The following is a 16075-nucleotide window of genomic DNA, read 5'->3' as shown; positions in this document are numbered from 1 at the left end:
AAACACCCGACAGGACTATGTGATGAATGCCGAGAGGAGGAAACAATTAAGCACATCTTTATATAATGTAATAAATTTATACAAGAAAGGCAAGAGCTGAGAACCAGCTACGGGAAATAAGTATAGTGGAGTATAATGTAAAAAGTATAGTAGAAAGAGGAAATATTGACCAAGGAAGGAGATGTCTGTTTAATTTCCTAAGGAGGACGGGACTGGAAGGACGAATTTAATTAAGAAATAGTAAGTTAAAGTTAGACAGCAGGTGGCAGTAATGCAACGTCATGGATGCCAACTGCCGTAAAACACCAAAGAAGAAGAAGAAGACTAACTGACGTAGTGGAGTACACAGACTGAACAGACGGATGAAAACAAGGAAGTAGCTAGGAAACGAGTTTTGTGTTTTAATACCGCGTTTTAAATTCATTTGTTTTCGACCAAGAACAATGAACAACAAAGGTGAGTTTATATAAGTGGTCTTTTCTCCACACTTAGAGAAAAATACGTCGACGAGTTAGTCACCGTGTACACTGGTTTTGTAAGGCCATTGTAATGTGGTTTTAGTAGATAGCGAGCTTGTTAGCACACAGACCTCAGTAAATGTAATAGTAACTATAGTAACTGTTTCCCGTTCACTTCTTAATACGGAAGCAATTATAACCTAGTGTCAATAAACCTGTTTGGAACTACTATATTTACAGTAAATTTTAATAACGACTAGCCAACATTTTTGCTAGTGTTGTCGTGTATAAAAAAAAAAAGGTGACCGTGAGCCCAGCTAATTAGCTAGCTAAATAATCAAACTCTGACACTACAGTTTTATAGAGTTTTGCTGGTTCGATAGCAGGTCATTGTTTTGTTTGGTTCTTTGTTTTTTTGTTTTGTTTTTCTTTACTGATGACACAATTTGTATTTTGTGGCATTTTCAGGTTTAATCTGATGTAGTTAGGTTGCCAAATCGGCGACATTCCCGGATTTTGATTATTTAATTGTCCGCAGTTTAGGATTTAGGCCAAATTATATTGATAAATTAAAGAATATTCCCATTAAAACAAAATGTTATTTTGCCAAAACCCTATAGGAATCTAACTGACCGTACGCAACTGAAAACGTAGCCGTAAACTTTTCCTTTGTGATAGGTATAGACTACTTTATTTTTTAATTTATTTATATATATAACATTTTAGGACCTTGTTGAAATAAATATTTGCGGGGAAATGCTTTAACTGATTTGTTAAAATGTGTATCACTTTAAGCTGCAGTACTATACTTTTGCCTCTCTACTGCCCTCTCTGTTTGAAACATAAAATTGCACATTTTTTACGTGAGTTGTGTTTCGGCACTGCTCCACTGCGCGGATGACCCTGATTGTTTGAGGTATTCGTATGGGTTGTATATTACACCCCCTGGCAAAAAATTATGTAATCACCACACTTGGAGGATGCTCACCTGCCTTTTTTACTTCGTAGCAAATAAACAAATCACAGATATGACACAAAACAATTTTTGTTTAATAGCTGATCCTTCTGTCTTCGTGAAACATACCTCAAACAAATTAAATTAAATAGTTTTAATTAATGGCATATTTTTTCCCCCAGATCAAATAGAGTAAAAAGATTATGGAATCAGTCAATGTTGAAGAATAATTTCTGAAATCATCAACAAAAAAAAATTCACAGTTAGTACTTTGTTGCTCCTCTGGCTTTTATGCCGGTCTGAGTTCTTTGAGATGTGGACTTCATGAAAACCAATATTCTCCATCAAGCTGGTTCCAACTTTCCTGAATAGTGGTTGACAGATCAGCTTTGCAGGATGGAGCCTTGTCATGGACCAATTTCTTAATTTCCTCCATAAATTTTCAATTGGATTGAGATCCTGATTGTTTGCTGGCCATATCATCGAGTTGAAATGTCTTTCCTGAAGAAAACACTCTTTGCTGTGTGGCAAGATGCATTATCATTTTGAAGAATGACTTCTATTTTTAAGGCATATTGATTTGAGTTTTATATTCTGACATTTGACATTTGGTGTACCCATATGTTTTCCTTTTATAACCTTCCACTAAATTTGCACTAAATTTTAGACACAGCTGACTGGGAACAACCGACATCTTTTGCCATACTCCGTGTTGGATTTCCTTCTTGAAGTTGTTTTATAATCCTTTCAATTCTTTCAATTGACAACTCTCTTGTTAGGGCCATGTTTCCTTTCAATAAGTCCAAGGTTAAGGTCTGTAGGCACTCTTAACTGCAGACTAATTTGCATTTTGCAGTGCTGGTATTTATTTTAGAAATGCAAATTACAAGGTGAATCCCTAATTTTTTCTTCAACATTGAGTGATTGCATATTTTTTCTTACTACTTGATCTGGAAAAAAATATGCCATTAATTAAAATAATTTCTTTTAACTTGTTTGTGGTATGTTTCACGAAGCCAGAATGTTTTGTCATATCTGTGCTTTGTTCATTTGCTATAAAGTAAAAAAAAATTTGGGTGAAGATCCTCAAGGTCTGGTGATCCCATAATTTTTGCCAGGGGTTGTAGCGCCAATACTTGACTACGGATGTGGCAGCAGATACAGTTTTCTTGGAGTAAAGGTGAATTGCTCTCCCTCATAGCAGAAAATGAGTGCATACTGACCATAGCAAAACAAACAAAAATAACACAGGAAACTCAATACCTAGCTTAATCAAGCAAACAAGTGTGCTAATGTTAGCTTATTGAGCCACTGGAATGTCTTACCTGTTCAGCAGAAAAAAAGCCATCTTTGTGTCAGTATTCAGTTCCTTCAGATCTTGAGTTTTCGCCACCTCTCAAAAGCCCTGCCGATATATATTCTCGTTTTATCACAGGCTCTATCGCTTTCCCTTTTTGACTGCAGACTCTCAGCAGTTCGACACACAGTTGACAACAGGTGATTTCCCCAGATGTCAATGATTATTGCGTTTAGAACTATCCAGATTAAAAGCAGCCATCTAGATGACCAGTTTAAATTCTAAGCAACTGTTTTAAGAACAAGCTACAAGCACTCAACCATCATATAGTAGCCGTGTCTTCTTCTTTCTGTTTATGGACGTAAAGATGAATGACGTCAAACTGACGTTTCCCGTGAAATCCGAACCGACATCTCATTAAAAATCATTATTTTAAGCTTACCGTTGCGAATCAGGGTAAGGTAAGGAGACAGTTTTGAACACTCATTTTTTTATGTGCTTGATCAATAATTAATTGATTTTTGTTCAATTTTAACCAAAAAAAAATGATACTGCAGCTTTAAGTATTACAATACAATTGACTGTAATATAGGAAGGGGAATATTTTGAGTTTTGGCACGGAAGTCAAAGATCTGTCAACCCTGGACACCGGAGCACAGCCATCTGAATGCAAGTAAAAAGGAGATAGTGGACTTTTGTTGTGCAGCTAGTGGAACTTGGAGCCAAACAGTTAAGTACAGAGCTCACTGGACAGCTCTTAGTTGTTGTAGAAATAACATTTAACAGTCCTGTTCCTGTATTTTCGACGATGCCTTTAAGTTATGTCCAGGGTTCTCCCTTAACACTGCTGCATACAGTCCCCACTGAAAGTATTTGAATGGCAAAAGCAGGTTTGTTGTTCTTCACTGAAGACATTTGGGTTTGAGATCAAAAGATGAATATTGGATGGTTGATCAGAATTTCAGCTTTCGTTTCCAAATATTTACATCCAGATGTGCTTAAAAAACTTGCAACATGGCACCCTTTGTTTAAACCTACCCTTATTTAAGTGATCAAAAATATTAGAACTGACAGGTGTTTCTTGTTGACCAGGTGTGCAATGTTAGATTGATTTGTTTAAGTAAGTAGTAGCTCTGAATGTCTACACTTAATTTGAGCCCTGGGTTTCACCTTTGAAGACTGCAGTAGTTGTTAAAACGGATCAAGTTCAAGTGGCTTTTATTGTCATTTCAACCATATACAGTTGGTACAGTTCACAGTGAAGTGAAACAACGTTCCTCCAGGACCTTGGTGCTACATAAAACAACACACTAACCACATGAGACACAGAACTAAATAAGACTTACAAACATTCTACATAAAGTGCACGTGCGAACATGTGCAAACAACACAGGACAGTACAGTAACTACTAAAACAGGACAATAGGTACAGTAAGTGACAGTGTAGCTCCAAACAGTACACAGTTTTAGTGTGGAAATGTCCGATCTAACAGGTATTGCAAACGAATAACAATCTAAGTTTTAAAAAAATGCTGTGAATATAAACATAACATACTATGACGTAGTAGTATTCAGCAGATTAGCTTATACTATATGTGGACATAGCAGTTATTGTGGAAGCAGCCAGATAAAGTGTATAATAGTGACACGAAATTAAACATTATTTGTTTTTACGTACAGTAGCAGCAAAAGAACAGGTTGTCAGTACAGAAATCTGCAAAAATTGCGATGGGAGTCGGATGGTGTTCAATTGAGTGCATCCGTGGGTGGGTGGGTGTGTCAGTCCAGCCTCTGAGTATTGAGGAGTCTGATGGCTTGGGGGAAGAAGCTTTTATGCAGTTTTGCCGTGAGGGCCCAAACACTTCAGTACCTTTTTCCAGATGGCAGGAGGGTGAAGGGTGTGTGAAGGGTGTGTGGCGGGGTGTGTGGAGGGGTGTGTGGAGGGGTGTGTGAGGGGTGTGTGAGGGGTGTGTGAGGGGTGTGTGAGGGGTCATCCAAAGAGGGAAGAGAGACCCTGATGATCTTCTCAGCTGTCTTCACTATCCGCTGTAGGGTCTTGCGATCCGCACACAGCCCTGGGGGGACCCCAGTGCTCATTGTGGTGGTCTCTGATGGCCCAGGACAGTTTGGCTCTCGCTGTTCTTAGGGCTTGTCATTTGCCTTGAAGGCGGAGTCTCGGGTCCTCAGTAGTGCACGCACTTCCGCAGTCCTCCACAGCTTCTGGTTGGAGCGCGTGGTGATGGTTCTGGAGACAGTGACGTCATCAATGCACTTGCTGATGTAGTTGGTCACTGATGCCATGTATTAGTTCAAGTTAGTGGAGTTGCTGTCAGTTGTAGCCTCCCTGAACATGTGCTAGTGTGCTCAAAACAGTCCTGAAGAGCAGAGATGGCTCCTGCTGGCCTTTCACCTGCTTCAAAACTGGTTTGGAGCGTCTGACGAGCGGTCTGTATGCTGGGATTAGCATAACAGAGATGTGGTCTGAGTAGCCAAGGTGCGGGCGGGGCTCTGCCCGCTATGCGCCTGGGTTGTTTGTGTAGACAAGAGCCAGCGTGTTCACCCCTCACGTTGCAAAGTCCACATGTTTGTGGAATTTAGGGAGCACTGATTTGAGTTTCACATGGTTGAAATCTCTGGTGATGATCAACAGTCCATCAGGGTGTGTGTTCTGCAGTTCGATAATAGCCCCATACAGTTCACAGAGCGCCTCCTTAGTTTTAGCACTGAGGGGAATGTACACTCCGATTACAAGAACAGTGGTGAATTCCCGTGGTAAATAAAATTGTCTGCATCTAACAGTCACAAACTCCATCAGTGATGAGCAGTAACTAGAAACTAGCACGAGTTCTTGCACCATTCCGTGTTGCTGTAAACACACGAGCTACCACCGTAAATCTTACCACACAGCTGAATTTCTGTCAGCACGAAACGAGCCGAGTCCGTCTAGCTGAACGGTGGCATCTGGAACTCGTTGAGCAGTCTCTAAGCTTACGCCGCATTGCCTGCTGGAGTCAGATGTAGTCCAACTTAATGTCCAGGGAGCAAACATTTGAGAGCAGGATGGATGGGAGAACCGGCCGGCTAGGGTTTGCTTTTAGCCTAATGTGGACCCCTGCCCTTTCGCCATGCTTCCGCTTTCTCGTACACCTCTTATGGCGTCCCCTTCCCTCACTACCAGCGTCAGGTGACACCATGGACCGGAGGCCTGGTCCCCGCAACACATCGAGATCACGTAGCTTCTCCAGCAGATCATCATGTAGGTTGGTTGTTGCATGATTTTTGTGGGGGTTTTTTTAGCAGTGTCTGGCGATGTTGGACATGACCACTGGTTGCTCTGATGTTCATCTGCTGTAAAAAGTCGAGCTAAGAAAAAAAATAGCACCATTTTGCATCCGGAGAGGCCACTACATGCTACTGCCACGCCGCCATCTTGGATCATCCAACATGAAGACCAGAGTGCTGTCTATGGGGAAAAAAGCAAGCCATTTTGAAGCTGGTAAAATAAGGAAATTTGATCAGAGCCATTGCACAAGGATTCTTACACAAGAATTGGAAGGCCAGAATGTAATCCATTAAGAAATGCAGAGATGAGCCATAAAAGTTCTGGAACCAAGATTAACCTGTACCAAAGTGATGGAAAGCCCAGTGTGTGGAGAAAGAAAGGATTGTCATGGATTGGGCTTGCATGGCCACTTCTGGAACAGGCTCACTAATCTTTTGTTGATGTAATTCATGATGGTAGAATCAGAATGAATTCAGACATCTAAAGAAACATTCTGTCTGACAATTTACAGAGAAACACATTAAATCTATTTGGGAGGAATTTCATGCAGCAGGACAGTGACCAAAAACACAACCAATGACTTCACCAGGGAAAAAGTGGACGGTCAAGTCAGTCACCAGACCTTAACCCAGTTGAGCATGCATTTCACCTCCTTAAGAGGAGACTGAAGGGAGAATATACATGTACACTTTATGTGGTCCTTGTAGTCTTATTTAGTAATGTGTAGTCTCATGTGGATCTGTGTTATGTGTACCTTGGTCCTGGTGGAATGTTGTTTTGTTTCATTGTGTACTACCAGTGGCGTGTTGGATGGGCATGCAGGGCACATAATGCATCGGGGCCCCACCCATGAACAATAAAAAGCTCATATTTAACAATATTAAACAGATGTAAAATGAGACTTTTTATTTTGGTACTAATTATCGCCTGTTCTGCAATGTCTACCGGTGTCTGCCAGTCACAATTAATCTCTTTTGTTTTATCCAGTCACAATCCTTGATCATATAGATTCTCCACAATTAGCCTACTACCAGTGAACCTAGTAGTGGTTATAACGGATTCTTTACGAAATGAGTAAAAGAAAATATCTCAGTGGGGCCCAAAAAATGGATTAATCAACACCAAAAAGAGCAAATCAATGCAAAACTACCAAAAATCTCATCTATAGGTCTCGCAAATCAGCTGCAAGCACAAGTAGTGGGGGAGTTAGCAAGTTGCTAACTAACCCAACGCCAATCAGAGACCCCGAAGCTCACTCTCCAACAGATGACGGCAGCAGCAGTACTAATAATATCATGGTGGCAAGTGCCGAGAGGTCTTTTTCTAAACAAATACAAATCAAATCCTGCTTGAGAAGCACAGTGAGCCAGGACAGCCTCTAAGGAGGCAATTCTCAGCATTGAATGCAAGCGTGCACGTCTGGACAGCACAGACATTGTGAAGGAGTTTATGCAGAAAAATGCTAGGAGAAAAAGATTGTTTTTTAAAGGCATGATGCTTTATTTTATTCACAAGATTGAATCAAACTAGTGTAAATCATTGTTGTAAATCATTGTAGCCTAATTAACCAAAAGAGTGTGAAATTCCATAAAAATTCATATTTATTTATTTATTTATTTATTAGTTTTGACAAAATATATACTAGCAAATGGGCAAATGGCAAGAGCACTTGTACGTGATATTGAAGGGTGAATAAATTTGATTATGATGAGGGTTCCCGTCTCTTGCGATTCAGCCACTGCCGTTTGCGCTACGCCACTGACTACACCAGCTGTATATGGCTGAAGTGACGACAAAGCCACTTGAAACCCCAAAAAAACAATTGAAAGAAGCTGCAGTACAAGACTGGAAAGGCATCAGAAAAGATGCAACGGTTTGGTGATGTCAGTGGCTTCTGGCTTGATGCAGTTATTGCAAGCAGTTATTTACTATTTGTTCCTATACTTTTGCTCACAAAAAATTTAGTGGTCTGCCATCAAAGGTGCCATTTTTTAAGTTTCTAGGTGTAAATATCAGGAAATGAAAGCTGAAATTCTAATCTATTGTCTCATATTCATCTTTTAATCTGAAACCGAAATGTCTTCAGTGTAGTAAAAACAAAAGAATTGGCTTTTCTGTTCCAATACTTTCATAGCGGGCTGTATTTCAGACAGGGCTTTATAGCTTACCCAATGCGCATATACAGTGCTCATCAATGGTTAAAGCGCCACAATTTTGGAAGTCATGTCTAATGTCACTTAGAGACTCACATGTTGAAACTTTCAGTTTATGGGGACCAAGCACTGAAGATGCAGAGGCACCATATTGGAATTGTCTGTCTTCGTTGATAAGGGAGTCACCCGCAGCCTATAGAATGCTTAGGTTGGTTTTTATTATACTTGGCATTGTGTTGGGGGGCAGTTTCACTTACCTACACAGCTAATTTGGACTTATGTTTGCAGTAATAATGCTTTTGGTGTGCCTTGTAAGTGGTCATTTGTTATAGGTACTGTTGTTCTACTATAGTGAACTTCAAGCATAGTAATGTGTCTAATGTTGATGATTAACTTCTCAAAACAGCGAGTGGTATGTTATAGACTTAACCAAGTACTGTGTCTGTACTCCTCTAAAGCCAATACTGTTAAACTCTTTGGTATCCCTAGTTCAAAGCGTTTATTTTTTTAATATGCAGGACAGTTTGTCTGTAATGCACGTAAAGGACTCTGACAGTGAAGTTGCCAGACAGGAGGGTGTATCTTGGCACTTTTATTATGTATTCAGACCAAACAGACCAAGGGTGCTATAATTCACAAAGCAGTAAAACTGCTCATAACTTTTAAACCGCTCAGCATTAAATCATAATTCTTCTTTCTCTTGTTTCCCTGGAAGATGTTCATAATGTTGCAAGTTTGTGATTTACCTAACAGGATTTTGGCCATTTTGAAGTGTAACAAAACCAGTCAATGTGAAATTTAAAAATGGAAGTAAGTGTAAAATATGTCTCCCTTTTAAAAACAAATCAAATAGATAAGAAATCTCTCATTTGAACAAAAGAAATTTGGAGGAAAAAGGATCAGAAACTACAGTGGCTTTGTTTAGAAATATTTTCAGTGAAACGAAACAAAAGACGATATTAAGTCTAATATGTAAGTCACTTAATATGAACTTATGGTTTACATGTTAGTATAGCATGTTACACTAACTACTAAATGAAAAATAAAATCAGCTTTGTGAGCTTTTAACGTAATGTCCTTTGATTATTAACATATACTGTAGGTGTGCAACATCGCAGCCAGAGGTCTCCTGTCTATATCTTTAACTCGCTCTCACACGCACCCAGATCGGGGTCAGTAGCCATGCATCCATCCATGTACATTTATGCGAATTTTGGGATATCACATAAAACAACGCTTGATGAAAAACACCAGATGCAAATAAAATCTCCACAATGTGCATAAAAACTTGTCTTCTTATGAAAAGTCATATGACTTTTCATAAACAAATTATCTAGTTACAAAGCATCTCAAATGTTGTTTTTGTCATTCTGAAATGCCTCAGCCAAAGTCTCATCGAAATGGTTTGGTATAATAACCTCCCAGAACTGTTTCACACAATTCCCTTCCCAAATATCAGGCATCCACCTCCAATCTCAAGATAACATGAGGTTTGTCATAGCATTTCGTCTGCGTGCTCTGAAGCGCAAGTTGTTTGTTTGTGTGTGTGTGTGTGTGTGTGTATGTTTGTGTGGGGGTGGGTGGGTGGATGTGTGTGTGTGGGGTGGGTGTTCGTATCTGTTGGGGGGTGTGTGTGTGGGGGGGGTGGATGTGTTCGTGTGTGGGTGTTCGTATGTATGTGTGCGGGGGGGGTGGGTGTGTGTGTGTGTGTGTGTGTGTGTGTGTATGTTTGTGTGGGGGTGGGTGGGTGGATGTGTGCGTGTGGGGTGGGTGTTCGTATCTGTGGGGGGGGGGGTGTGTGTGGGGGGGGTGGATGTGTTCGTGTGTGGGTGTTCGTATGTATGTGTGGGGGGGGTGGGGGTGTGTGTGGGTATGTGTCTGGGTGTGGGGTGGGTGGGTGTTCATATCTGTGGGGGGGTGAGTGTGTGTGGGGGGTATGTATGTGTGTATGTGTTTGTGGGGTGAGTGTATGTGTGTGGGGGTATATATGTGTGTGGGGGTATATATATGTATGTGTCTGGGGGTATGTATGTGTGTGTGGGGGGGTATGTATGTCTGTGTGTGTGTATGTGTTTGGGGGGGTGTGTGGGTGTGGGGGTATATATATGTATGTGTGTGGGGGTGTATATGTATATGTGTGTGGAGGTGTATGTATGTATATGTGTGTGGGGATGTATATGTGTGTGGGGGTGTATATATGTATATGTGTGTGGGGGTGTATATATGTATATGTGTGGGGATGTATGTGTGTGTGGGGGTGTATATGTATATGTGTGTGGGGGGGGTATACATATGTATATGTGTGGGGGGGTATACATATGTATATGTGTGTGGGGGTGTGTATATGTGTGTGGGGGTGTGTGTATATGTGTGTGGGGGTGTGTATATGTGTGTGGGGGTGTATATATGCATATGTGTGTGGGGGTGTATATGTATGTGTGTGGGGGGGGTGTATATGTGTGTGGGTGTGTATGTGTGTATACAGCACAGAATTGTGGTGTCTGCTGTTACTGAAATCCATGCCTGACTGTATCCATGCAGGATCCTATCCACAACAGACCGTGTATCCTCAGCAGAGCACAGCACCCATATACCCTCCTGCTATGCAAGTGCCACCACCCCAGGTACCCCCATACACAGATGCCCCTCCTGCCTATTCTGAGGTAAGAAACAATCAGAACTTGACACCAGCAGTGTGGATGGGGATTTCTCTACCACCACCAAGTCTAGTCCTTGTTGTTATAAATATGTATGCCTGAAATACCCTTAAACTAAACAGGGAGGAAGGAAAAACTATTACAGACATTTGACCTTGCTCTGACCTTGACCCTGTTTGGCTCAATTATAAAAAAAAATCTAATCAGTTGATCTGTTGGTTACAGTGATCTTTCCATATAAACATTCACTGAATCGTTCTTGAGATATCGCTCTAACGAGAATTTTGGACACAAAGACTGATGGACAACCCAGAAACATAAAAATACAATCATGGCCAAATTAGATAACATATGCAGGTGATTGTCAATATACTGAGCTTATATTGCCATGGGTGCCAAAATCTAGTAAGACTAGGCCTATTTATTAATTAAGAATGTGTTAAAATTAAGCATAATAAAAAACAGCATTGGCACATGGTTTTCATAAAAAATATTGACAGGAAGGAATAATTGTTCTTAAAATATTCTTGGGGTTTCCATAACTGATTAATACTTGTGCACTCGTGTCATTTATTGTCATATTGAAGAAGAAACATTGCATTGTGTAATTATGAAGCAGTGCGATGTTGTTATCTCCTAGGGTGTGAGAGTCATATGAATAAATAGCTTAATTGTGAAATTGGCAGCTTTCTTTTTCCTCTGCAGATCTATCAGCCAAGGTATATGCACCCACCCCAGGTTACTGGGCAGCTACCTCCAATAACCACTGCATACCCTGCATCTCAGATGTTTGTGCCCATGCCCCAGACTGTGCCTGTTGGCGCAATGACCCCTAATGTTCCCATGGGTTATTACCCCATGGGACCTGTGTATCCTCCAGGCTCCACAGTCCTAGTGGAAGGGGGATTTGATGCTGGAGCTCGATTTGGCCCTGGTACTGCTTCCATACCTGTGAGTATGCCCACTAAATAAATTCCTCATAAGAAAATGAAAACCAAAATGAAATGAATGATGTTGTAAAACCACACTGTATCATGTTTGCAGTTATGAATAAATGATGGTTATGTAAATTTCTCACATAGTACTTTAACTGTGTAATGTAGGCCACCACACAATGTTCCAGTAATGTTTACTGTAATACTTTGGTTCTTTCACATATGACTTCTGTGTCTGCGTTCATAATTATCCTTAACTTTTATAAATGCTGTTTTAAAAGGCTATAATGGTACCTCATTTGCTTGTTCTGTTCAAAATACCAGCCTCCTCCTCCTGGACATGCTCCAAATGCAGCACAGCTGGCAGCAATGCAGGGTGCAAATGTGGTGATGACACAACGCAAGAGCAACTTCTTCATGGGTGGTTCAGGAGGGGGTTACACTATTTGGTAACAGTGAGAAGGACCTGATTGGACCTTGACCTTTCCCCTTGTATGGTGTTCTCTTTCTTACCCTCTCTCCTGCCTCACCAGGGTCAGCTTGGCTATGCCATGATAGTGATAAAACAGAATGTAATATTTTATAGTCCCGACTCACAGTACAGTACTTTGTTGATGTCTTTCAGTTTAAAGTACATGATAAAATATTGCAAACTCCTACTTTTTAGACCATGGTTGGGAAACAGAAGGACATTTATTTTTAGCTTATTTCTATCTATGTGGCAGATAAATGATGAAATGTTCCTTGGTTTTCCTTGATGTTTAACAACCTACCACACCCTTAGTACTACTGAATTTAAGTTAGCTCTGCCCTACTATCATTTATTTACACACACTACCCATTAAATGGCTTCTAATATAATTTTTATTAAATAACCTACAATAAAAGCAGTTATATAGTAGAACATTTTACACATTCTAATTACAACAGAGTACTGTACTGTACTTTTGGGAAACAGTAGATAAATATAATTGGTTGTTGATATTGAGCACCGCAACTTTAACATTTACAGATTAAAATGCGGTAAATAAGCCCTTGTATTTGATTCAGAACGTTGGTTGGCTTTTTAATTATTTCCATATTGTGTCGGATACCCAGAACTGTATATAATGCTGTGTTTAGTTTAGTGAAGCAACAGTTTACTTTTCACAAAGGGTTTGTGTCAAAATAATTTCTTTAGCATTATTCTCAAAGTTTAATCAATTTGAAGTTTAGCGTTTGGAGTTAATCAAGCCTTTTTCTTTCTTTCTTTTTTTTCTTGTTTAAACCCAGGAATGTACTTAAACCCATCAAGCAGTCTTTTTTTTCTAGTAAACATTTTAAATGTATAACCAAGCAGCCGGTTGTACCAAAGATCCAGATTAGTATGCACTAAAAGCTTTTAATGTGACTTGAAAATCTTCTCTGAATAATTCTGCACATATGATAAATTAATAAATGATATGTAGAAACATATCGATAACTGCTTCATGATGGTTCTGCATGCTTTTTGCACTTTTATTCAAATCTATTTTGTTTTCATAAAGATTTATCAGTGGTAATTTTTAGAAATACTATACACATTAATTTATGTGCACTGTCAACCAACTCTGAGATGTTAGACTTTTTGGAAGTTTTTTTTTGTACTCATGCTTTATACATGCAAATACAGTGTCAATCATTAAATTTGTTGTGTGGATGCTTTTTCAAATTTATTATACATGCCTTGCATGAAAAGACTTAGAAATCTTAGATGGTATTCTGATCTGTTTTTGTCTCTTGGGTTGACATCATTGATTCTAACTGAAATTGAAAAGCAGCACTCCTAATGTTAAAAAGTCCCTTTCTTGAGTTTATCTTTTGTTCTATAATGGCATAATTTTATTTCAACTGAATCAACCCCACAGAAATCAGACTGTCTGACTATTAACCCCACCCAGAACATTGAACTAATTCGCATTTATAGCAGGAAACTAGTTTTATGTAAAATTTGCAAATTTTCACTAGCTGTTGAACTGCGTGTGCTGTGAAAGTCTGTATTGAACTTTAACTTGTGTTCATTTAGTTTATTATACAGACCCCCTCATGTATGATGTTATGCATTTCAGTTTTGTCCCTGAAACTTGTATTTAACAGCAGCACCACTGGGTATCCGACAGTAGCTTCAGAACATGCTGACAAATATTTTACTCTCAAATATAGCCATCATTTTAATGAGGTACAAGCTTAAAAAGTTTCAGACCTGCATGTGCTCATAATTAGTATTGGAAATGGCTATTTATGCAACATGCCAAGATCACCATTACCCCATACTAGCGACTTGCAGTGTGCATTTAAGGATTCTAATATATAAATATAACAACGTTTGATAAACAACTAGAGTTCAGGGATTTTTTTTCTAATTAGGTGGGTTATATTTAATATTTTAAAAAGGTAAAAATCTGCAATTACCAGTAAGTTTTTTTTTGTTGTTGTTTGTTGTTTTTACTAAACCAAATTAACAATAAAGGCTATTTTGGAAATTTAAAAAGAAATCCTATAATATTTTTTGACTCGATGATTTGATATTCATCCAAAAGATGATATTTGCTGCATGCTCCTCAGGACAGCTGACATCAATACTTCCTGTTTAGGTCTATGGAGGCAGTAGCAAATATATCACCAACATACACTCACCAGCCACTTTAATAGGAACACATGTGCACCTGCTCATTTTTGCTGTTATCCAAACAGTCGATCATGTGGTAGCAGCATAATGCCTAAAATCATGCAGATACAGGTCAAGAGCTTCAGTTAATGCTCACACAAAACATCAAAATGGAGGGAAATGTGATCTCAGTGATTTTTACCATGGTTTGTACCTGATTTGCTGGTTTGAGTATTTCAGGTACTGCTGATCATCTGGGAATTTCACACACAAGAGTCTCTAGAGTTCATAGAGAATGGTACAAAAAACATTCTGTGAGCAAAGAGTCTGTGGGCTAGAGTGAGATCAGAGGAGAATGACCAACCTGGTCTGCGCTGACAGGAAGTCTATAGTAACACAAATAAGCACTCTTTACAACTGTGGTGAGCAGAAAAGCGTCTCAGGATACATAACAAATCAAACCTTGAGGTACAACAGCAGAAGACCACATCAGATTCCAGTCCTGTCAGACATGAACAAGAATCTGAGGCTCTCATGGGCACAAACTCACTGAAACTGCACAGTTGAAGACTGGAAAAGACCAGATGGAAATTTTTTCGTGATTTTTTTTTTCTTCTTCTAATCTTCAACTTTCCAGTTTGGGTGGGCCTGTTATAGATCTTTTTTAAACCCCTTGCCAGACTCAGGCATCCACAACCTTTTTTTTTGAAGGCCTTGCAAAACCCTTTAGATCTTGGCATGATGACGCCACACACCTCAATAACAAAGGGAAAACCAGACAGTAGATATGAGAGGGGTGTAAATAAGACCGGTTCCAGCTGCACCCCCTAAGCAGGTTCTGATAACTGGCACCCAATCTTGAACACCTGATTCTAATTTTATGGATTTGAAGGCGTGATAAATGTAGGGGTGTACTTACTTTTTCAATGTGACATCTGTTTTTTGTTTATTTAAATTGTGAAAATGACTACAAAATGTCAATTTTATGTCATTTAATAGTTTAATTTAAACACCTTCATTAATAGGCACTGCTTCAAAGAGGATTGAAGTTTTGCTTGTCCAAATATGTCAAATACCTAAACAATTTCCATAGGGTGTACTTATGTTATTTTTTCACAAGACTATATATATATATATATATATATATATATATATATATATATATATATATATATATATATGTGTGTGTGTGTGTGTGTGTGTGTGTGTTAGTTAAGCACATTTTGTTTTACTGTGAGAATCCACATATGAAATAATTTGCACACACAGACTTTAGAGAGTGTCTTCTTTGTGTTATTATGTATGCACGCGTATATGTATGTGTGAGTGTTTTACAAGTGTATATGCACGTATGTCGTGTGTGTGTGTGTGTGTGTGTGTGTTATAAGTGTATTCAGGGCTCTCAAGTATCACACGCATTTCACATGCCACCCCTTGTATTTCTCACGCTGAGATCAGAAATTAGAATTTGTTGTTTCCGGGTAAATCACGTGATCCCACTGCAAGTACGTTGTTACTAGGCAACATGGATGCGCGCGCACACGAAGCGGAAGCTGGAAGAGCACGATGTGATGAATGCGGTAGGTAACCCCTCCATTTATTTTTAGCATTTTGATTGTACAGTTCCTGGACCAAATCACTTGCCTGTGACCAAAAATAGTGAGAGCTGATGATGGGGAATAAAGCCAAATCCGTGCTAAAATATTATAAA

At 39.3% G+C, this 16075-nt stretch overlaps 1 protein-coding gene across 2 annotated transcripts; it reads left to right on the top strand.

Moving 5' to 3' along the window:
* The first annotated feature begins 318 nt into the window (after positions 1-318).
* On the top strand, positions 319-14251 carry dazap2 (DAZ associated protein 2). 2 transcript variants are annotated; one of them, XM_047160511.2, is made up of 5 exons: positions 335-456; positions 8259-8354; positions 10688-10809; positions 11509-11754; positions 12063-14251. In XM_047160511.2, the coding sequence occupies exons 3-5, from the start codon at positions 10750-10752 to the stop codon at positions 12189-12191; spliced, it is 435 nt and encodes a 144-aa protein (XP_047016467.1). In that variant the 5' UTR covers positions 335-456; positions 8259-8354; positions 10688-10749; the 3' UTR covers positions 12192-14251. The 2 variants fall into 2 exon arrangements, with proteins under 2 accessions (XP_017342079.1, XP_047016467.1); XM_017486590.3 differs by lacking the exon at positions 8259-8354 and having other exon boundaries at positions 319-456.
* The last annotated feature ends 1824 nt before the right edge of the window (positions 14252-16075 follow it).

This window comes from Ictalurus punctatus, chromosome 15 (assembly GCF_001660625.3).
Source record: "Ictalurus punctatus breed USDA103 chromosome 15, Coco_2.0, whole genome shotgun sequence".
Lineage (NCBI taxonomy): Eukaryota > Metazoa > Chordata > Actinopteri > Siluriformes > Ictaluridae > Ictalurus > Ictalurus punctatus.
The sequence above is the reverse complement of the archived record's forward strand: the minus strand, read 5'-3'. Positions and strand labels throughout refer to the sequence as shown.

Bases quoted from the DNA above. Each gene is read 5' to 3' on its own strand.
- dazap2 (XM_017486590.3), top strand. The intron at 10,810-11,508 runs GTAAGAAACAAT...TTTCCTCTGCAG, and splicing joins CCCCTCCTGCCTATTCTGAG to ATCTATCAGCCAAGGTATAT. The intron at 11,755-12,062 runs GTGAGTATGCCC...TCAAAATACCAG, and splicing joins CTGGTACTGCTTCCATACCT to CCTCCTCCTCCTGGACATGC.